Source organism: Ovis aries, chromosome 2 (genome assembly GCF_016772045.2).
Source record: "Ovis aries strain OAR_USU_Benz2616 breed Rambouillet chromosome 2, ARS-UI_Ramb_v3.0, whole genome shotgun sequence".
In the NCBI taxonomy this organism is placed as follows: domain Eukaryota; kingdom Metazoa; phylum Chordata; class Mammalia; order Artiodactyla; family Bovidae; genus Ovis; species Ovis aries.
Window position 1 is genome coordinate 31,865,986 of NC_056055.1, and position 22,852 is coordinate 31,888,837.

General features: G+C 43.4%; 1 protein-coding gene across 1 annotated transcript in view; it reads left to right on the forward strand.

The window, feature by feature from the left end:
- Positions 1-22,852, forward strand: part of FBP2 (fructose-bisphosphatase 2) — a 50,701-nt gene that overhangs the window by 19,240 nt on the left and 8,609 nt on the right. The window contains exons 4-5 of the mRNA XM_027964239.2: positions 10,395-10,535; positions 16,414-16,551. Coding sequence (XP_027820040.2) covers positions 10,395-10,535; positions 16,414-16,551 — 279 coding nt within the window. The remainder of the gene's footprint in view (positions 1-10,394; positions 10,536-16,413; positions 16,552-22,852) is intronic.

Sequence of the window (22,852 nt, forward strand, 5' to 3'; positions counted from 1 at the left end):
CCTGAAGAACTATGGATGGAGATTTGTAACACTGTATAGGAGGCTGTGACCAAAACCATCCCAAAGGAAAAAAAAATGCAACAAGGCGAAGTGGTTGTCTGAGGCAGCTGTAACTGAGGAAAGGAGAGAAGCAAAAGGCAAGGGAGAAAGAGAAAGATATACCCAACTAAATTCGAAGTTCATAGAAAGCAAGAGAGATAAAAAGGCCTTCTTAAATGAACAATGCAAAGAGAAGGAGGAAATTGATAGAATGGCAAAAACTAGAAATTTCTTTAAAAAAAACCTGGAGATATCAAGAAAACATTTCATGCAAGGATAGGCATGATAAAGCACAGAAAAGATAAGGAGCTAACAGAAGCAGAAGAGATTAAGAAGAGTTGGCCAGAGTACATAGAACTATATAAAAAAGGCCTTAATGACTCAGAAAACCACAGTAGTGTGGTCACCCACCTAGAGCCAGACATCCTGGAGCGTGAAGTCAAGTGGGCCTAAGGAAGCATTACTATGAACAAACCTAGTAGAGGTGATAGAATTCCAGCTGAGCTATTTAAAACCCTAAATGATGATGCTATTAAACTACTGCACTCAATATATCAGCAAATTTGGAAGACTCAGCAGTTGCCACAGGACTGCTGGTCAGTTTTCATTCCAATTCCAAAGAAGGATAATGGCAAAAAATGTTCAAACTACCATACAATCACACTCATTTGACATGCTAGCAAGATAATGCTCAAAATCCTTCAAGCTAGGCTTCAACAGTATGTGAACCAAGAAATTCCACATGTACAAGTTGGATTTAGAAAAGGCAGAGTAATTAGAGGTGAAATTGCCAACACTTTTTGGATCATGGAGAAAGCAATGGAGTACTAGAAAAATGTTACTTCTGCTTCATTGACTATGCTGAAGCTTTTGACTGTATGAATCACAATAAACTGTGGGAAATTCTTTAAGAGATAGAAGTACCAGACCAGCTTATCTGTCTCCTGAGAAACCTGTGTGTGGGTAAAAAAAGTAACAGTTAGAACTGGAAGTGGAACAACTGACTGTTTCCAAATTGGGAAAGGAGTATGACAAGGCTGTATATTGTCACCCTGCTTATTTAACTTATATGCAGAGTACATCATGCAAAATGCCAGGCTGGATGAATTACAAGCTGGAATCAAGATTGCCAGGAGAAACAGCAACAACCTCAGATATTCAGATGATATCATTCATTGAAGAAAGTGAAGGGAAAGTAAAGAGCCTCTTGATAAAGGTGAAAGAAGAGAATGAAAAAGCTGGCTTGAAAATCAACATTCAAAAAACTAAGATCTTGGCATTCAATACCATCACTTCATGCAAGTAGAAGGGGGAAAAGCGGAAGCAGTGGCAGATTTTATTTTCTTGGGCTCCAAAATCACTGAGGATGATGACTACAGCCATGAAATTAAAAGACACTTGCTCCTTGGAAGGAAAGCTATGACAAACCTACACAGTGTATTAAAAAGCACAGACATCACTTTGCCAACAAAGGTCCATATAGTCAAGGCTATGATTTTTCCAGTAGTCATGTATGGATGTGAGAGTTGGCCCCTGAAGATGTTGAGTGCTGAATAATTGATGCTTTTGCATCGAGGTGCTGAAAGAGACTCTTGAGAGTTCCTTGGACTACAAGGAGATCAAATCAGTCAATTCTAAAGGAAATCAACCCTGAATATTCATTAGGAGGACTAATGTTGAAGCTGAAGCTCCAATACTTTGGCCACCTGATAGTAAGAGCAGACTCATTAGAAAAGACCCTGATGATTGAGAAAGATTGAAGGCAAAAGGAGAAGAGGGTGGCAAGGGATGAGATGGTTAGAAAGCATCACAGATTCAATGGACATGAATATAAGCAAACTCAGGGAGATAGAGGAGGATGGAGGGGCCTGGCATGCTGCAGGCCATGGAGTCTCAAAGAGTGGGATACTACTTAGTGACTGACCACCACTAACAACAAACCATAAGTTTATTTTTCATGTCTGTAACTCTATTTCTGCTTATATGTGGAATCTACAAAAAAAATAAAATAAAGAGTGGGCTTCCCTGGTGGCTCAGATGGTAAAGAATCTGCCTGCAATTCAGGAGACCTGGGTTCAATCACTGGGTCAGGAATTTGCCTTGGAGAAGGAAATGGCTATCCACTCCAGTATTCTTGCCTGGGAAATCCCATGGACAGAGGAGCCTGGCAGGCTACCACCCATGGGGTCGCAATGATTCAGACATGACTGAGTGACTAACACACACATTAAAAAAAAAAGAGTACAAATGAATTTATTTACGAAGTAGTGGCTTCTCTTGTTGTGCAGAGAGTGGGTGTCTAGACGAGTGGGCTCAGTAGTTGCAGCACTGAGCTGTGGAACACGGGCCCAGTGGTTGTGGCACATGGGCTTAGTTCTTCCGAGGCATGTGGGATCTTTTTGGAACAGGGATTGAACTGGTGTCCTCTGCATTGACAGGCAGATTTGCATTTACACCACCAGGGAAGTCTTAAAATTTTATCTTTGTTTTTTTTTTTGCCCCACCACACAACTTGTGTAATCTTAGTTTCCTGACCAGAGATTGAACCTGGGCTGTTACAGTGAAAGCCTGGAATCCTAACCACTGAGCCACCAGGGAACTCCCTAAATGTAAAATTTTAAAAAAATTATAGTAAAACATAAGATAAAAATCTCTAGGAATTAGGGCTTAAGTTCTTAGACCTAATTCCAAAATTATGATCCGTAAAATTTTTAAAAATAATAGTTGGATTTCATTAAAATTAAAAAGTTTTGCTCTGCAAAGAGCTCTGTTAAGGGGATGAGTATAAAAACTATAGAGAATATTTGTAAACCACATACCTGACAAAGGACTCATACCTAGAATATAAAAGAACTTTCAAAACTCAGCTGTAAAAATGCCAAACATTTTTTGTGTTCTAATTCATTTAGAACATGGAATATGAAGAGACATGTCACAGAACAGGTAAGATAAGTTTTTTGGCAAGTAAGCACATGAAAAACATCCAACATCACAAGTCATTAGGAAAATGCAAATTAAGTGCTGTATCTTTATGTGGTGGTGTGTACATAATCTACTCATGTTAAAATGCCGTAGAGCTATACGTGCACTTAATACCAATGTCAGGTCCTGGTTTTAGTATTGTACTATCATAAAATATATAAAATGTAACTATTTGGGGAAATTGGGTGAAAGGTACACAAGATCTCTCTGTATTACCTGTGCAACTTCCTGTGGATATATAATTATTTTTAAGTAAAAACTTAAATTTTAAAAAAAATTTATTTTATTTTTGGTTGTGCTGGGTCTTTATTGTTGTGTGAAGGCTTTGTCTAGTTGCTGCGAGAGGGAGCTACTCTCTAGTTGCAGTTGCAGGCTTCTTGTTGTTGTGGCTTCTCGCGTTGCAGCGCACGGGGTTTAGGGTACACAGGCTTCAGTAGCTGTGGCTTGCCGGCTCTAAAATGTGGGCTCAGTAGTTGTGATGTATGGTTTTATTTGCCTGGTGGCATGTGGAATCTTCCTGTGCAACCTGTGTCCCCAGGATTGGCAGGCAGACTCTTAACCACTGGATCACCAGGGAGTCCAAAAATGTGTTTTAAATTTAGGAAAAACCTAAACTTTAAGTGACAGAGATTGATTAAATTTGGGGTGTCCATACAATAGACTATTCAGAATACTGGTGAAAAAGTATATATGAGTGTGAATAAGTTTGCATATGTATGTGTGTGTATATGTGTGTATGATGGAGAAGGCAATGGCATCCCACTCCAGTACTCTTGCCTGGAAAATCCCATGGGCGGAGGAGCCTGGTAGGCTGCAGTCCATGGGGTCGTGAAGAGTCAGACACGACTGAAGCGACTTAGCAGCAGCATGCGTGTATGAACTGAATGCAACAACCACGGGCCAGATTGCACTAGGAGGTAGGAAAGCAGATGTAAACAAGACAGTCAAGCTGCCAGCATGGAGCTAGCAGTCTATTTAGGAAGCCAGACAACAATCATGCTAATGAGTTATGTTGGGAGTGTCAGAGGAAAAGCATTGAGTACCCAGAAGACTAAACGCTGAAGTCCGGGAAGGCTTCCATGGGGAAGCTGATGCTTTACCTGAAACTTGAAGGCTGACTATGAGTTCCTCAGGCAAAGGGTATGGGAGAAAGGAGAGAGCCATTCTGACTAGAAGCAAATGCACAGGCAGAGTCCCGGAGTTCACATGCAGGATGGAGTGTCCAAGAAGAGAAAATAAGCTTGGTGTTGCTATAGCACAGGGCCTGGGTTTAGAGGGGTAGAGGATGGTGTTTGACAAGTCTGGTCAGCCAGCAGGGGCCAGGTCTTGGAAGACCTGGTAAAAGGAGTTAGGAATATTGGACACCAAGGCAGTGGGAAGTCAGTGAAATGTTTCTAGAAGAGAAGGGCCATAGGTGAGGGCAGGGTGAGGATGAAGTCAGGAGACCAGGCAGAAGGTGATGGTTTGTTCAGACCAAGTAGTGGTGGGGGTGGATAGAGAGGAAGGCATGGTCCTGCGGAGACAGCTAGCAGGACTGACTGGACTGAATGATTGAAAGGCCATAGATGAGGGCGAGGAGGATGGTCAGGAGATGGTGGGGAGGGTGACACTCAAGTTGCTCCAGGAACCATTTGTCAAGATGGGCAGCAGTAGGAGAAGTTCAGGAATTTGGGGAGGAGTGGGTGAGAAGGGGCAGAGAAGTCCATCTCAGACATGTTAAGATTGAAGCATCTATGGAATACCTGAGCAGGAATGTCTGGTGGGCAGGTGGCTCCAAGGCTGGGCTCTCAGAGGAGATGGAGCTGTAGGTCTGGGAGGCAGCATCTGTGTGGGGCTTAGAATTTTGGCTGCAGGTGAAATGGCCAAGAAGTGTGTAGAATATAAAGAGAAAAGAGCTTTATTAGTTAGGATTCTGTTATAAATGTCAGGGATGAGTCAGGAAACCCCAAAGCTTCAGAGAGGGACTGGACCAGAGAAGGTCAGGCCAGGAGAGTTTTTTCCCTTGAAGTCTCTCATCTCACCTTCCCAGTTTTCTCTTGTTCTCTAGCCAGTGATGGAGGAAAGATGGTCACCCAATAACTTCTATGTGGATATTCACCAGAATGATGTAGCCCCAAACAGATTTATGGAGCATAGAATGGGCCAGTTGGAGTCACCACATTCCACAAGGTGGCAATGAAGAAAGTTCTTTAGATGTTCTGGCTGGATATTCTGAGTGCGGGGAAGAACCAGGAGGAGCACTGACATTTAAAAGGTCAAAAGAACGGGAGTTGGCAAAAGCAAATGAGAGGCATATGGAGATTCTTAGAAAGAAATTCAGAAAAGAGGGAAGTGGGCAGAAGCTCAGGAAAGACATATCTCATGAATGAGATAGCAGTCACTGGATCCAATGCTGCCAAGAGGCAGAGGAAGAGGAAGACTGGAAAGTGTATGCCCAATTTAGTGGCAGCCTGCAGTGAGGACAGGAGAAGGGAGATAACCAGTGTAGAGAGATGTTTTCCATTCCAGAACCTAGATGAAGACAGAGATGGGGCAATAGCTGGAGGAAAGCCTTGGGTCTAGAAAGTATTGTTTAAATTTTTCTAAGGCCAGTGAACTAAAGAGCCTCTTGATGAAAATGAAAGAGGAGAGTGAAAAAGTTGGCTTAAAACTCCACATTCAGAAAACTAAGATCATGGCATCCAGTCCCATCACTTTAGGGCAAATAGATGGGGAAACAATGGAAACAGTGAGAGATTTTATTTGGGGGGGCTCCAAAATCATTGCAGATGCTGACTACAGCCATGAAATTAAAAGATGCTTGTTCATCGCAAAAAAAAAAAAAAACAAAACTATGAGCAATCTAGACAGAGTATTAAAAAGCAGAGACGTTACTTTGCCAACAAAGGTCCATCTAGTCAAAGCTATGGTTTTTCCAGTAGTCATGTGTGGATATGAGAGTTGGAATATAAAACAAGCTGAATACTGAAAAATTGATGCTTTTGAACTGTGGTGTTGGAGAACACTCTTGAGAGTCCCTTGGACTGCAGGGAGATCCAACCACTCCATCCTAAAGGAGATCAGTCCTGAATATTCATTGGAAGGACTGATGCTGAAGCTGTCCTCTAATACTTTGGCCACCTGATGTGAAGAACTGACTCATTTGAAAAGACCCTGAAGCTGGGAAAGATTGAGGGCAGAAGGAGAAGGGGACGACAGAGGATGAGATGGTTGGATGGCACCACCGACCCAGGGACATGAGTTTAAGCAAGCTCTGGGAGTTGTTGATGGACAGGGAGGCCTGGCATGCTGCAGTCCATGGTGTCACAAAGAGTTGGACACGACTGAGAGACTGAACTGAACTGAAGGCCAGTGAGGTCTATTTGTAATTCAAAGCCAGAGAAGCCAAAGGGGGAGGGGTGGTTCTTTTCAAGCCCCAGTGCAGAGTCTAGAGGACCAAGGACAAGGTGTGATGCCAAGCAGAGGCTGCAGGATCACAGCTCTGAGAAAGAATAGGCTGTAGTTTGGGAGAAATCGGAAAACAGAACTCTGGTTTCATACACAGAAAATGTAATCCTTCTGATGACTAAAATGAAGATATTTCATAAACTTCAATGGGGAAAACTAAAGATTTTAATAAAAAATCCAGTTCTGCCTTTGACTTCCACTTTGCTGAAAGTTCTTAAGAGATCATGCTGTACAGCAGTAGCTCCCACACTTTAGTGTCACAGGTTGATTCTGGCGGCCCAGGGTTTCTGTTTCTGTAGGCCTGAGGTGAAGTTCAAGAATTTGCATTTCCAAGATCCCAGGTGATAATGCTGCTGCTTGGCCACATTGAGAATCATTTCTCTAGATCCTGGTTCTCAGAATCTGTATGTGGCCTGGGAATCTGGAAATAAAGCGAATTTATAGAGTACATGTGCAAGTTGGATGAAAATGTATCTAGCTGCAAGAAAAAAAAAAGGGTTAGAAAGAATGCAAGATTGTGAAAGTAAGGAAAAATATTAAAGGGAATATACTGTTTTAATTTTTAAATTAGTAGTTCTTGTAGTCCTGAGAAAATATGAAAATAACAAAAATATTAAAAGGAATGTGGCATCTTTAAAAAGAAGGATAAAATTTGGTGTAAAAATAAAGGCCTTAAGGGAATCCCTGATCATCCAGTGGTTAGGACTCTGTGCTTTCACTGCTAAGCGTGGGGGTTCAATCCCTGAGAGGGGAACTAAGATCTCAGAAGCTGCACAGCATGGCCAAAAAAAGAAAAGTCATTGTGATTTTACTAGCAGACAGCAAACTTGGTCCCATATTCCAAGTGCTGTTGAAAAGAACGCTGGCTTCCCAACAAGAGACTTAGGTCAAGCCCCAGCTTTATCACTGTCTGGTTTCAAGATGCTGTGTATCTTTCTGACCTCCATCTCTTCTCTTTCAGAAGAAGAGAAAAATTCTCCCTGAAAAACAAAAATTCTCTTTCAAAAAAATTTTATAGAACCTCTTCATTGTTTCATAAAACATAATGAGAAAGTGCTGTGTCGTAGGGAAGCAAAATTTTCCACCCCAGAAATTGTCTCCATGGCATGAAAATTCATTTAGGCTGATTATTTTTAAGGCCTGAAAGACTCAGGAAGAACCTTTAATCTACACCCCAGTTGCCTAAAACAATGTGGATAGTAAGATCTTGTTTCTGGAAGGGAGCTATTACCATCAATATTATAGTTTGAAACTAGGCTTGTAGACTGGGAGGAACTTAGCAGAATCTGTTTGTTAGAATTGCACTCTGTATCCGATTGTCTCCGCAGGGTCCAGGGAACATTTGTTTACCAAACATTTGCTATTCCATCTCCGTGTGCCTTCCTCACCTCTGAAGTCCCAAGCCACTACCTCCAACATCCTCTTTGGTCTTTAACTGATGATGAGGGCTTTAGACATTTTGGCGAGTTACAGTTTTCCTGGGTCTCTCCCATGTCTACATATTACTAAACCTCTTTTTTTCCCTGTTAATTTTTCTCATATCAATATAATGCTTAGAAAAGCCTGAAGAACTTAAAAGGGTAGAGGAAAATTTCTTTCTCCCTGACAGTACTTTGAAAGATATAAAATCTCATATAATTACAACCTATTTTTTTACCTTAATTTTTTTTTTAAGAAACTTCCTGATGGTTCAGTAGTTAGGGCTCCATGATTTCACTCCTGGGGGCCCAGGTTAAAATCCCTGGTTGGGGAACTAAGATCCTACAAGCCACATGGCATGGCCCCCACCCACCCCCCCACCAAATTTTTTTTTCAGGAGTTAATTATCATAATGGACATATTTCCAATGTGTGTGTAATATTCAAGCTCACTATCATTCTCTTTCCTATGAACATAATCACCAAGTCTGTCTTTCTAACTTTAAATGTGTTATCTTTCACCTCCATCAGTTTCCAGTTCTCTGGAATTTTCTGCTCCTGAAGAAATCTCTATGTAGTATTTCTGGACCTGTCTTTTTGTTGCAGGAAGGGAGATCCCTTCGGGGCTCAAGAGTGGGTTCTTGTCTAACACTCGGAAGTGAATTGTCCAAGGAGACACACGTGCTGACAGAGCAAGAGACTTTACTGGGAAAGGATGCCCCGGTTATGAGCAAGAGGGAGAAGGAACCCAGGGCTGCTCTGCCACATGGCTCCCAGCCTCAGTCTTGGGTTTTATGGGGATGGGATTAATTTCCTGGTCATCTCTGGCCAATCATTCTGACTTTGGCCTACTGGTGCACATATTGCTCAGCCAAGATGGATTCCAGCAAGGAAGATTTTGAGAGGTTGATAGGACATGTGGTATCTCCTTTTGACCTTTTCCCAACTCTTCCAGTTGGTGGTGGCTTGTTAGTTCCGTGTTCCTTTAGGACTTCCTGGCTTAAATAACTCATGCAAGTGGTTACTATTGTGCCTGACCAGTGTGGGTGGTTTCAGTCAGTGTTTCCCCTAACATTTTAGCCAGAACTCACTGGTGTCTAGAGAGAACACAGCCTCTAGCTGAATATCTGTGGTAGTTACTCTAGTAAACAGATGGGAGAAAATCGAATGACAAAAAGAGTAAGGCCAACAATTTTTGATTTGATCCTTGCATAGGAAGCACCACGGTCTTTGGGTATGGTGGTCTTTGGGAAGCAAGTTTGGAGCTTCAACTTGTCACATATGTCATACTTATTTGCTCAGTGTGTGAAACTGAAGCTAGTTGGATCTGTTGCTCCGAAAACAGTTCATTCAGATCTGCCCATTCACTTTTCCTTCAAAGCTCCTCTCACATTTGCCATCCATAATGATGTTAAGGTGTAGAACCAGAGCCTGAGTGTTCCTGCAAACATTCCCCTCTCCCCCACTGCTTCCAAAGTGTGTGCAGTGTAGTCAGAATCTTAGACGATGGTGGAAAAAGAACTGAGCAACCCCAGTGGCCATATTCCTGCCTCTCCTTCCCCCATCCAATCAGCTCCTTACAGTGGGGGCAAGAAGTTCACTCTCCTTTTTTCCAAATTCATAAGATTTGATTCCTTGTTTTTTTGAGCATAAGAAGATAGGGAAGGACAAGCCCTTCAAGAGATCCTTGGAAAAGCAGGCTGTGAAATCCACGCGGCTCTCCCCTTCCATCAAGAACCTTTACTGCTTCTTCCTTGGATGCCTGCCTCATCCTGTCTCACTGAATTCCCACTTCCATGCACACTGTTAGCTAACACAAGAGGCTTCATCAAGAAAATGTCCAGATTGGTAGACTTGGGCCCTGGGGGTGGGAACAGGCAGGGGCAGGGCCTTGAAGAGGCAACAGCCTGGGTTGATTCCCGCTCCGCTTGATGTTGGGTGAATTATCCAATCACGCAGGCCCTGAGTTTTTCATCTGGATGATGGAGACCATAAAGATACCTATCTCAGAGTGCTGTTGTGTATGTAGAATGAGATATTGCACAAAATCAGAGCTCAATGACCTTAGTCATTTTAATCATTATAGAGCATGGCTTATGATTTTTAAGAGAGGTTGTGATTTTAACACCTTGGCATGCTGTTCTTGGCAGGATGGAGACAACTATGTTCAGGAAATGGAGAAGTCCAAGAATGTCCTTTGCAATGGCTCAGCTAGACCTAGTCATTAACATGGCAACTTGTTTCCTCCAGCTACCTTTACTGCAGCTTGAAAATCTGATAACTGCACTTTCTTCCATGATTCAAGTAGATCTGAAGTGCAGTTCAGTTCAGTTCAGGTGCTCAGTAGTGTCTGACTCTTTGCAGTCCCATGGACTGCAGCACACCAAGCGCCCCTGTCCATCACCAATCCCCAGAGCTTGCTCAAACTCATGTCCATTGAGCTGGTGATGCTGCCTCTGGCAAAGGGCTCTATCCAGAGACAGTAATGTTTCTCTTTTTCTTTTGCAGACCTCAGAGGATGAGCCTTCTGAAAAGGACGCCCTGCAGCCAGGTCGCAACATTGTGGCTGCTGGCTATGCACTCTATGGAAGTGCAACCCTGGTGGCTCTTTCCACAGGGCAAGGAGTGGACCTCTTCATGCTTGACCCAGTAGGTACCTAGTGATGAAGTATGAGCCTTTGTGCTTTAATTCTGTCCTCTGGGATAATTTACTGGTTATTCCTAATACTTGCTTTGGGGGTCAGGGAGTCTAGTTTGGGGGACCAACAGCATCATCTAAAAACATTAAGATCTCTGTTCATGGGAGGGTATTTGAGGGGTTCTACATGGTCAAATGTATCACTCAGGCCCTGTTTGTAAGGAATTTATTATCAAAAAAATATATTCAGCTTCTTAGTTCCCTGACCAGGGATCCAGTTGGTGACCCTGCATCGGAAGTGTAGAATCTTAACCTCTGAACCACCAAGGAAGTCCCAAACATGGATTCTTTACAGTAGCACCATCCAATAGAATTTTCTGTGATAATGGTTATGTTCTGTAATCTATGCTGTCTGGTATGGTGGCCACTAGCCTTCTGTGACCATTGAACATTTGCAGTGAGTTAGTGTGACTGAGAAACTGGGTTTTTACATTTTATTTCATTTTAATTAATTTAAGTAACTACACGTGACTATTGGACTATTGGTACCCTATTGGACACCAGTTTGGACGATGTCCCCTAATATACATGTTTTTCCCAAAAGGATGAGTCACTGGTAGAAAGCTGTTTTATCAGATACTGTGTTATTCTCCACACTTTCCACAATGATAAAATAGCAGTAGCAGAAGAAGAAGAAGCACCACCTCTGGGTAGATGAAAAATGTAACACAGTGCTGATTGGAAGAAGTAATTGGAAACAGACACAGAGTTCAAAAACAAAGATTGAGCCTTCATGGCAAATGTACATTAAAAATGTTCAGGGGATCAACTGTTCTTAAAATTTTTCATGTCAATGGAAAATAATAAAAACAATAAACAATAAATTTACTACACATACTTTTACTTGCTAACTATGAAACTCTTTTGTAATGCTATGATCAAGCTAATCCATCATTTCATAGAAGCAAGGTATCTATTCTGAGAATTAGTGATTTGGGGGCGCCTCTAGAATGAACAATTCAGTACAGTTCAGTTCAGTCGCTCAGTCGTGTCTGACTTTGTGACCCCATGGACTGCAGCACGTCAGGCTTCCCTGTCCATCAACAACTCCTGGAACTTTCTCAAACTCATGTCCATCAAGTTGGTGATGCCATCCAACCATCTCATCCTCTGTCGTCCCCTTCTCCTCTTGCCTTCAATCTTTCCCAGCGTCAGGGTGTTTTCCAGTGAGTCAGTTCTTCACAGAAGGTGGCCAGAGTATTGGAGTACGGCTTCAGCATCAGTCCTTCCAATGAATATTCAGGACTGATCTCCTTTAGGATGGGCTGGTTGGATCTCCTTGCAGTCCATGGGACTCTCAAGAGTCTTCTCCAACACCACAGTTCAAAAGCATCAATTCTTCTGTGCTCAGCTTTCTTTATATTCCAACTCTCACATCCATATGTGACTACTGGAAAAACTATAGCTTTAGATCGACCTTTGTTGGCAAAGTAATGTCTCTGTTTTTAATATGCTGTCTAGGTTGGTCATAGCTTTTCTTCCAGTGAGCAAGCATCTTTTAATTTCATGGCTGCAGTCACCATCTGCAGTGATTTTGGAGCCCCCAAAATAAAATCTCCCACTGTTTCCATTGTTTTCCCATCTATTTGCCATAAAGTGATGGGACTGGATGCCATGATCTTAGTTTTATGAATGTGGAGTTTTAAGCCAACTTTTTCACTCTCCTCTTTTGCTTTTATCAAAAGGCTCCTTAGTTTGCCCTGCTTATTTAACTTTTATGCAGAATAAAGCATGAGAAATGCTCGGCTTGATGAAGCACAAGCCAGAATCAAGATTGCCAGGAGAAATATCAATAGAACTTCAGATATGAAGATGACATCACCCTTATGGCAGAAAGCGAAGAAGAACTAAAGAGCCTCTTGATGAAAGTGAAAGAGGAGAGTGAAAAAGTTGGCTTAAAACTCAACATTCAGAAAACGAAGATTTTGGCATCTGGTCCCATAACTTCATGGCAAACAGATGGGGAAACAGTGGAAGCAGTGGCTGACTTTATTTTGGGGGGCTCCAAAATCATTGCAGATGCTAACTGCAGCCATGAAATGAAAAGATGCTTACTCCTTGGAAGAAAAGTTATGATCAACCTAGACAGTGTATTAAAAAGCAGAGACAGTACTTTGCCAACAAATGTCTGTCTAGTCAAGGCTATGGTTTTTCCAGTAGTCACGTATGGATGTGAGAGTTGGACTATAAAGAAAGCTGAGTGCTGAAGAATTGATGCTTTTGAACTGTGGTGTTGGAGAAGACTCTTGAGAGTCCCTTGGACTGCAAGGAGATCCAACCAGTCCATCCTAAAGGAGATCAGTCCTGAGTGTTCATTGGAAGGACTGATGTTGAAGCTGAAACTCCAATACTCTGGCCACCTGATGCGAAGAGCTGACTCATTTGAAAAGACCCTGATGCTGGGAAAGATTGAAAGCAAGAGGAGAAGGGGACGACAGAGGGTGAGATGGTTGGATGGCATCACCGAATCAATGGACATGAGTTTGAGTGGACTCCGGGAGTTGTCTATAGACAGGGAGGCCTGGTGTGCTGCAGTCCATGGGGTGGCAATGAGTCAGACACGACTGAGCAACTGAACTGATTGAGCATCCAGTGAGCCCTCAGATACCATTCTAGGCAGTGGAGGGAGATAATGCACTGGTCAAACAGAAATTATCTGTCAGGAGTTTACATGCTGATGCATGCGAATGCATGCAGCTCTGGTCATGGTGCCTGCGGGTGTATCATTTAGTTTGCTAATGTGCACTGAGGCTCAAAGTCTAGTGAAAGTTGACTCTGTCTGCCATCTTGGACCTGTTTGAGTCTAGTCAGTTTATTTTGTGTCCTTGTATTATGTCATTCTTTTAAAGACTGTACTCTGTCCACTTCCCTCCTATATCAATTGTCACATGCTCTCTGCTGAGCTTTCTTTATTAGCCTGAAAACCCACAAAGGACACTTGAACAAGGACCCTATGTATGAAGCTTAGGACCTGTCTGAGAGGTTGAAGCAGCATATGGCACTTGTTACAGGTAGAAAACCATGGAGGGTGGCCTGCACATTACTCAGGCAGAGCCTCACAGGACAAAGTTCCTTGGTGGGGCAACCAGAGCCTCCCTAATCTGCGAGTGTGCAGGGCTGGTAATTTGATTTTGTCAGGGCACAGATTTTGTTCAGGTACAGAGGGACTACCTCACTTAACCAAACACTCAACTGTGGTCTAAGCCACAATGAGAGGTATTTGTTTACATATGACAGATATAATTTCAAAATGGCAGGGATATGGTGCCTGATCATCAGGTGCCCTCTTGTCCAAGTTGTGGAAGGCCATTTGTATACACAGTGTGTGCTAGTGATCCCAGTCAGAACAAAGGTATGTATTTTCCAGGTTGGAGTAAGGCTCCACAACCATCTTTACCCCACAATAGAGAACACCTCGCCAGGGGCCTGAGTGTCCACATTCCCAGCCCTGGGGTGGATAAACAAGTGAAGACATTATTTAGACAACAGTTGTGTATCTGTCTTGATCTTCATGGTGCTGGAGAATACCCTTGAGAGTCCCTTGGACAGCAAGGAGATCAAACAGTCAATCCTGAAGGAAATCAACCCTGAATATTCATTAGAAGGACTGATGATGAAGCTGAAGCTCCAATACTTTGGCCATCTAATGCAAAGAGCCAACTCATTAGAAAAGACCCTGATGCTGAGAAAGACTGATGGCAGGATGAAAAGGGGATGATAAAGGATGAGATGGTTGGATGACATCACTGACTCAATGGACATGAGTTTAAGCAGGCTCCAGGAGATGGTGATGGACAGGGAAACCTGGCATGCTGCAGTCCATGGGGTTGCAAAGCATCAGACACGACTGAGTGACTGAACTAAAAGAGTCAAGGATCTTGGATAACTAAGTAAAGGGTGTTATTGCATTAACAGAAAAGCTGAGGCCCCAGGTTAGCGATGGGCAGGTCTAGGAGAGAGGATTCACAGGACCAGTCCCACAGCACAGCCCCTGGTCTGGACACCACCCATGATGCTGTGTCTCTCTCTCAGGTTTCAAATGCCAGGAAGGAGTAATTATTTTGCCAAGCTAAGTCAAGTATTTGACCTAGGGCTAGGGGAGGTCCAGCTTAGAGTCTTTCTAGACTGGCATCCAATAGGAAGAGTTAATTATTCAAAGGAAGTTTAGGTGCTTTTAAAAAGTGGAACTCCACACTGGGCTACTCTAAAGCAACAAATGTCTAGAGCAGGTTATTAAAGTTCATGATCCAGAGACTGTTGAGAACTTCCCTAAGAAGCTGGGTTTACTAAGCTTGGGAGAAGGCATTCTAGAAGAACCCTGAGGCCTCATGCTGAGAGGGGGTTCAGTTCAGTTCAGTTGCTCAGTCTTGTCCAATTCTGCGATCCCATGGACTGTAGCATGCCAAGCCCCCTGTCCATCACCAACTCCGAGAGCTTGCTCAAATTCATGTCCATCAAGTTGGTGATGCCATTCAACTGTCTCATTCAGATGAGAGAGGAAGATGGCATGGTCTTATTATATATAGAACATGGGCTTTTGCTTGATGATTCTAAGGAAGGTTTGAGAAAGAGAGGGTCAATTCTGGATTGGGTATTGTCTAGATGTGGGTACAATGAATGATTTTGTATCTCAGTTTTTATCTGGGAGGCGGGAAAGTTAAAGTGAGGGTGATGATTCATTGGTAAAAAAGCAGTCAGTACTCACATTTCACAGAAAAGAAGCATGTTTGGTTATTTTTACAGTTTAATATCCTTGTCATTGTTTTATTTCAGACATGGTCAGCATAGCCTTGTCTCTTTGTTGGAGTGTTGTCAATGTTCATTAAGAATCATCTAGCTGTGAGCTGTCATCTTGGGGGATTTTTCCTTTCTCAGCCTTCAAAGTTTAATCAGAACTGATTAGATTTCCAGGTCTTGATTTCCTTCCTAATGACTTAGTGAGACGTTGAGCCTTTCAAAGTGAATTTGCAGCTAGCTAATTGCAGCCCTAGAGATGAGACCACCAGCACTCAGGTAAAGAGATTCTTGAGGGATGCCCTGAAGAAAGGGATGAGGTGGCTATAGGGAGACTGGGCACTTTTATAAGTAATTCTGAGGATTAAAATAAATTTTATCAATGATTCTTCATGCCAAGTGAATACAGTTTCTGATTGAAGGGATTTCCTCTTTACCCTGTATAAGAATACTTGGGGTACAAGGAACTCTGCTCTTTTTTGTTCTTTTTTTTTTTTTCGCTGTGACATGCAGCTTTCAGGATCCCCACCAGGGATCGAACCAACGCCCCCTGAATTGTAAACATGGAGTCTTAACCACTGGACCACCAGGGAAGTCTCTAGGGATGCAAGGAAATTTGAATGGCTTCCAAGATTGAGTCATTAAGATAAAATAACTGGACCACAAATTAGTGGTCTAATTACATCCCCACTTTCATGACAAATCCCATCTGTGTAACTTCTTCCTCTCATTGTTGATGGCCCAAATCTTCCTGAAAACATTAGGGATTAACTGGGGATGAGAACTTGAGGGGATAAACACGCTAGGTTCTTTACAAATGAGAGTTACAAGGGAAACTTTCCTTCTTATTCCTTTGAATCATTTTATTTTTTGTTATATTACAGCTTGTTCTACCTGTGCAGGCTCCGCATTGTCCCTGTTATTTGTAAGTCTCATAAAAACATCACTGGACAGGCTGCAGGAGGACCTTGCTATCCCCTGGGTCCTTTCAGCAGGCCCGCCTCAGTTATTGTTCTCTGGTTATTGGAGTGTGTGCTACTGACTTCTGTTTCTTGATATCTCTCTTCTTCCTGGTATTTCCCTTCATCTTTCTAGGCTCTTGGTGAATTTGTCTTGGTGGAAAAAGATGTCAAGATTAAAAAGAAAGGAAAGATTTACAGCCTCAACGAGGGCTATGCCAAGTATTTTGATGCTGCCACCACAGAGTATGTGCAGAAAAAGAAGTTTCCTGAGGTGAGTGAAGAAAGCCTGAAACAGAAGCAGGGAGAATACTGTCTCAGTGGGTTCCTGTTTGGGAAATGGCTGTGGGGGGCTGGCTGAAAGAGGTTGTTGCCCCTGTTTGTGGCTTTGACCAATGTGAGCATGGCAGACTCTGACTTTCTTCATTAGCAATCAATATCTTTCTTTCATAGCTAAGATTTACCTACTAAAGGTATTACTCTCTAGGTTAGTTTATCCAGGAGAAATTATCTATGAAGAAGGCAGAGACCAATTTTTCAAAATCCAGAGTTTCAGGCCAGAGCATCTCATTTTTTGCCGAGCTACCATGTGTGTAGATTCTGGTCACTCGGTTATATTTAAGTGAAGGTCCCTTTCACATGGTTTAAAATCAGGACCTGGTGTTTACTCCAAGTTTTAGAAAGGTCTTCAGCTCTAAGGGTGAACTCTGAGTCCTGGACTTCATGTGGCTATTAAGACAGCCCAAACAAGCCAATAAGTATGTCTGCCATACAAAAAGCCCTATTAAGACAAGTGTGGGAGGGAGTCACAGTGTTTCCAGGTCAAGAGTGTGAAGTCTGACCCACACTGGAAGTGACTGGAAGGACAGTGGTGTGAGGTGCCAGCCTGGCTGTCCCTGGAAGCCCTTCACAAACTCTAGGCAGAAAAGTGCTCAGAATTCCATGGAGTCCAGAGCACTTGGTTAGCAGGGTGCTGGACCTACCTCTGCTGCCTCAGACTGAAGCTTTAGAAAGTTTTCTTCTTTCTGTCTTGTTTGTTCTTGAAGCAAAAATCTTTGAAGCGCAGTTTCTGGTATCTCTCCTTTGTCATCACACACAAACCCATCAGGTATCTTAAGGGCAGAAGTGATAGGATATGGATTGTGAGGTTGATAAAGTCAAAATTATTTATTTACAAGTTCCCAGTCTTGGCGATAATTTCACAGTGGTTCCTATTCTAAGGTAAAAGGTACCTCTTCCAAAACCGATAAAGGAAGATACTTATTTCACCACTGGAAAACCAAACTCTTAGGCACACACACACACACAAAGCCATAAATCCCTTCGAAGGAGAAGTTTCAAACTGAGAAACAAAGGAGTCATCCCATGTATAACCAACAACAGGTGAAGAGTCTGACTGCATGAGGACCCAAATACAAGGATGAACACCCAAACAGAAAACCAGACAAAGGGCACGATCATGCAAGGCATGGGAGATGCTAATAAAAAAGAAAGGCAAATTAAAATACAACATCATTTCCACAGTTGAGATTCGCACAGATTCAACAGATGAATAGTGCTCAGTGGTGTGGGAAAATAAGTACTCTTATAAAATGTTAAAGGAAACTTAAATGTCCCCCCTCACCCCCCAACCTTTCTGAGTGGGGCAGTCTGACAGTATGATTTCCAATATTAAATATTCATATCTTTTGACTCAGTTAATCCTTAATTTCCCCCAGAAACTGATCCTAAAAAACCAACTGATCAAATAGAAACAGAGATAAATGAACAAGGATATGTCACTGCAGCATTGTTTTATAACAACAACGAAGGAACAACTGAAGTATCCAACAGGAAGGGTTGGTTGGGCCATTCACAATATTCAGGTGAAGTGTTGTGCCACACAGCTATTCATCCATTAGAATTTTAAGTCCTTCTTTATATATTGGTAGTGAGACATGTCCACAAGATAGGCAGTCAACGAAATGGATGACACCATTAAATACATATGAATGTATTTCTGCACACACATATGTATATATAAGATGTATGTATGCATAAAATGTCTTCATAATGTGCCGTCTTGTTAATAGTGGTTTCTAGAAGTTGATATTATAGAGTTCTTGACTTTCTCTGATGTATGAATATGTGCAATATGTCATTGAAAAGAGATCATTGTAACTCTTTCTAGAAATTATTACAAAAACCATTGTCGTTTGCAGAGGCAATCAAAGAGTATGCAACCAAGAAAATTGAAAGGGAAAAAGCATATCAAGTAGTTAATTAATAAAAATGCCATATTCTTTTTCTGGATTTTATGTTTAGTATAGTAAGAGTCAGCTTTTAAAAATGCATATGTTGTGATTCCTTCTCCCTTATTTTAAATAATAAGTGTTTAAATAAGAAGTGTTTGCTCTTACACTTAAAAAAAAGGAGAGAAAATAGACTATTCTGTTTTGAAAAGAAGTGTCCTTGCTGTCCTATAGTTTTGCCCCGGGAAGCCCATCTCCAGGGTGTGCAGGCAGCGTCCCTCCCACTCCTCATTCTTCCGGAGGCCATTGCTTTCTGGCAGGGTCTTTATGTTCTGGCTGCTCTGCTTCCACATGCTGCACCCCAAGGAGATGGGAAGCGGACCAGCACTTTTCCATACCATCCACCATTGTGGAAAGAGCAGTCCTCCTTTGCTATTTCTGTCTCTTGCCAGTGGCAGTTTCTCCTATCCCTGACTGCACTCTTCTAGCTGTGTGTCCTGTGTCTGTTCCAAGTGCTTATCATGTACTAACTCATTTAATTCTCCAACAGATTACAAGATAAGTATGAATACCACAACCCTCATTTTACAAATAAAGGAACTGAGGCCCAGAACAGCCAAGTAATGTTAAGGAGTGCAAGCTCTTACTGCTTGCCACATGACAAGCCAATAAATCAAGAGACTAGTTGTTAGGGCAAGGAATAAGGACTTTATTAGGAAAGTCAGCAGACCAAGAAGATGGTGGACTAGTGTCCCAAAGAGCCATTGTTATGCCCAAGTCGTGAAATCTCCCAATGACCACCAGGGAGCCGGTATCTGATGCAAAAGCAAGAGAGTTTTTATTACCAAGCTCAAGTTGGGGCTCCCACCGTTACCGATGCAGCAGCTAAGGAGAGGAGCCCCAAACTCTGGGTTAAATTGCTTATATAGGGTATTCTCGCGTGAAAAATTTGAAAAACGGGAGTTTCCGGGTTGGGAGACGTCTAATTGGTTACCTTCTGTGGAAGGGTTAGGTGTTGGGTTCTGATTGGTTTTCATTTCCTGGGCTGGCGACGGGTTCTCATTGATTCCCATTTCTTAGGTTCTTCATTCCCCCCTTCTCAAGGTCCCAGGACAGACCCAATCATGGGTCTGTGACCAGCTCTATGTTTTCTTCCACTAAAGGGGCCGTTGGTACGGCCGTATATTGGGACCTGAGCACCATAAGCTGAGCCGTATTGATGCGGCTCTTGATGAAGGTCATTAACTTGTTCAATAAACACGGCCCGAAGGTGAGTAGCAAAAGTAAGATAATCAGAGGCCCTGTATACCCCAGACAAGTCCTGATGTCCATCTTATGTCCCTCTGTCCTTCAGAAGTGAAGGAGACCTTGACGAGGTCGCAGTCAGGGCAACTATCAGTAAATCGCTTGTTCCACATGTATGAGGTGATAGGATTTACAAAAGTCATCGTGACCAGGTCTGATGGCCTGGCCACACTCCATTTCCAACAGCCATCATTTGAAGTCACACATTCCCATGCCTTACAGTGACGACTCTGCATGCCGCCACAAGTCTTTATCTGGTCCTTTTTGTGCGCCAGACATGCATAGAAACCCACTTTTCACAGATAAGCACGTGCCCAGGAGGTCTCCATCAATTCTTTTAGGTGGAAGTATAAGTCAGGCCACCATGTATTTATGGGGTGCGTGGCAGTTGACTGGTTCAGCACGTCCATTTCATAGTTTCCAGGTTATATTGTAAGGACCGGAGACAAAAAGCAACTTCTGATCATCTATTTCTTTTAACACTTCTGCCTTTAGGTTAGGGATTATTGGGGGAGGTATCCCATACATGATTTCAAAAGGGGTGAGTCCCAGTTGGTAGGGTGAGTTCTGCACCCGGTACAGGGCAAAAGGGAAGAGAGCCACCCAGTTCCTGCCAGTCTCAGCAACTAGTTTTGTTAATGTCTCTTTAAGCGTCCTATTCATCCTTTCTACTTGTCCTGAGCTCTGGGGCCTATAGGCACAGTGCCGCTTCCATCTAGCCCCTAAAGCCTGGGCTACCCCCCGGCTTACCTGAGACAAGAAGGCTGGCCCATTATCTGACCCCACCTGTGCCAGAAACCTGAACCGTGGCAAGATGTCTTCAATCAGCTTTTTGGCCACCACCTGTGCTATTTCTCTCTTGGTGGGGAACACTTCTACCCACCCTGAGAAGGTATCTATGAACACCAACAGGTATTTTTATCCATATTTACCCGGTTTTACCTCAGTGAAGTCCACCTCCCGGTAAGCTCCGGTCCTGTCCCCGTTCTCTAATTCCTTGGTTGGCCGGATGAGGGGCAGCATTCATGAGCTTTGCAGTTTGATACCATGTCTTATATTGTCATCCTGACATCTTTCATGGTAATTTTGGCATGTCTAATCAGGTCTTGCATCTTGTGGGTTCCCAGGTGAGTGGCATGATGCATTTTTAGTAATACTTGTTTTCCTAGTTCTTCTGGGAGGATTAGAGAGCTGTCTGCTGCTCTCCACCACCCGGCCAGCTGTTGGGCCATAGGCAGGCTTTTTATCCAGTCTAAGTCTCTTGTTGAGTAATTGGGCAAAGCTGGCAGAATAGGGCTCCCAGGGTCAGGCAGCTGAAGCGTGGCCTCTATCATGATATTCTGGGCTGCATCCCTGGCTGCCCTGTCCGCCAAGTTGTTTCCCCTTGAGATCAGGGTGCCTGGCTTCTGGTGCCCCGGGCAGTGTATTATGGCTAGTTTTTTAGGAAGCCATAAAACTGAGAGGAGAGCTTTTATTTCTTCTTTGTTTTTAATCGTCTTACTCTCGGCTGTGAGGAGTCCCCTTTCTCTGTAGATGGCCCCGTGTATATGGGCAATAGCAAAGGCATATCGGCTATCAGTAATGATGTTAAGTTTTTTGTCCTTTCCCAACTGAAGGGCTTTGGTTAGAACGATTAGTTCAGCCCTTTGAGCCGAAGTACCCGGAGGTAGTGCTTCCGCCCACACGATTTGGGTTTCCATGATTATGGCTGCCCCTGCATACCTGAGTCCATCTCCAGTGAAACTGTTCCCACCCGTATACCAGGTGACCTCAGCATCCGCCAGAGGGCGATCTTGCAAGTCCTCTCGCGTCCCGTGCACCTGGGCTAGTATGTCGCTGCAGTCATGGATCAGGGCTTCCAAGTCTGGGTTAGGAAACAACGTAGCTGGATTGAGAGCAGTAGGTGGTAGAAAGATGATCCTGGAGGGGTTTAGCAGTAGTCCCTGGTAGTGGGTCAGCCGAGCGTTGCTGATCCATCTATCTGGGGGTTGTTTCAGTATGCCCTCAATGGCATGGGGGGCGGTAATATGTAACTCCTGCCCTAGTGTCAGTTTGTCTGCATCTTTGACCATTAGGGCCACTGCCGCAGTCATGCGGAGGCATGGGGGCCAGACTGATGCTACAGGGTCTAGGAGTTTAGACAAGTAGGCCACTGGCCGTTTCCAAGGTCCCAAATGTTGCATCAGCACCCCTTTTGCTACTCCTTGTTTTTCATCGCATTGGTTCTTTCCTAATGCTGGTCGCATACGGGGGCGGCTCTTACCTTCAGCCACTAGGTGGTGAAGCTGGCGTTCCCTTTCTCCCGAATCAGGAACTGTTGCCGCTAGCAGGATGCGCGCCATATTGCAGGTCTGGCTGTCTGCTTTCTTAGCTTGTTTTTCCTCGGGGGTCTCTCGAGTATTGTAGACCCTTTCTGCCACTGTTATTAAATCCTAGATACTCTTTTTACCCAGGCGTTCTAGTTTTTGTAACTTTTTCCTGATATCTGGAGCCGCCTGGTTGACAAAATGCATTATCAAAGCAGCCTGAGTGCCTTCTGCTTCTGGGTCCATGGGGGTGTATTGTCTAAAGGCCTCCATCAGCCTTTCCAGATAAGCAGCTGGACTCTCAGTGGGGCCTTGTTGAACATCTCCTACTCTAGCTAGGTTAGTGGGTTTCTGTGCAGCTACCTTGAGCCCCCCAGTAGAGTCTGGCGGTAGACCCAGAGCTTCTCCTTACCTTGTGCCGTATCGTAATCCCAGTCAGGTCGCGATAAAGGAAAAGAGGTGTTAATTTCATCTATATTAGTGGTGGGTTCTCCATTTGCCCCTGGGACCCATTTACGGGCCTCATTCTGTATACTCTCTCTCTCTTCCGTAGTGAAGAGAATCTGGAGCAGCTGTTGACAGTTCCAGGTGGGTTGATGAGTAAAAAGCACAGTTTCTAGATTAGTTAGATCTCTAGGGTTATCTGAGAACTTAGCATTCTATGATCTCCAGTTATATAAGTCACTGGTAGAGAAGGGCCAGTATTGATGAGGTTGGTTCCCTTCCTCGTCAG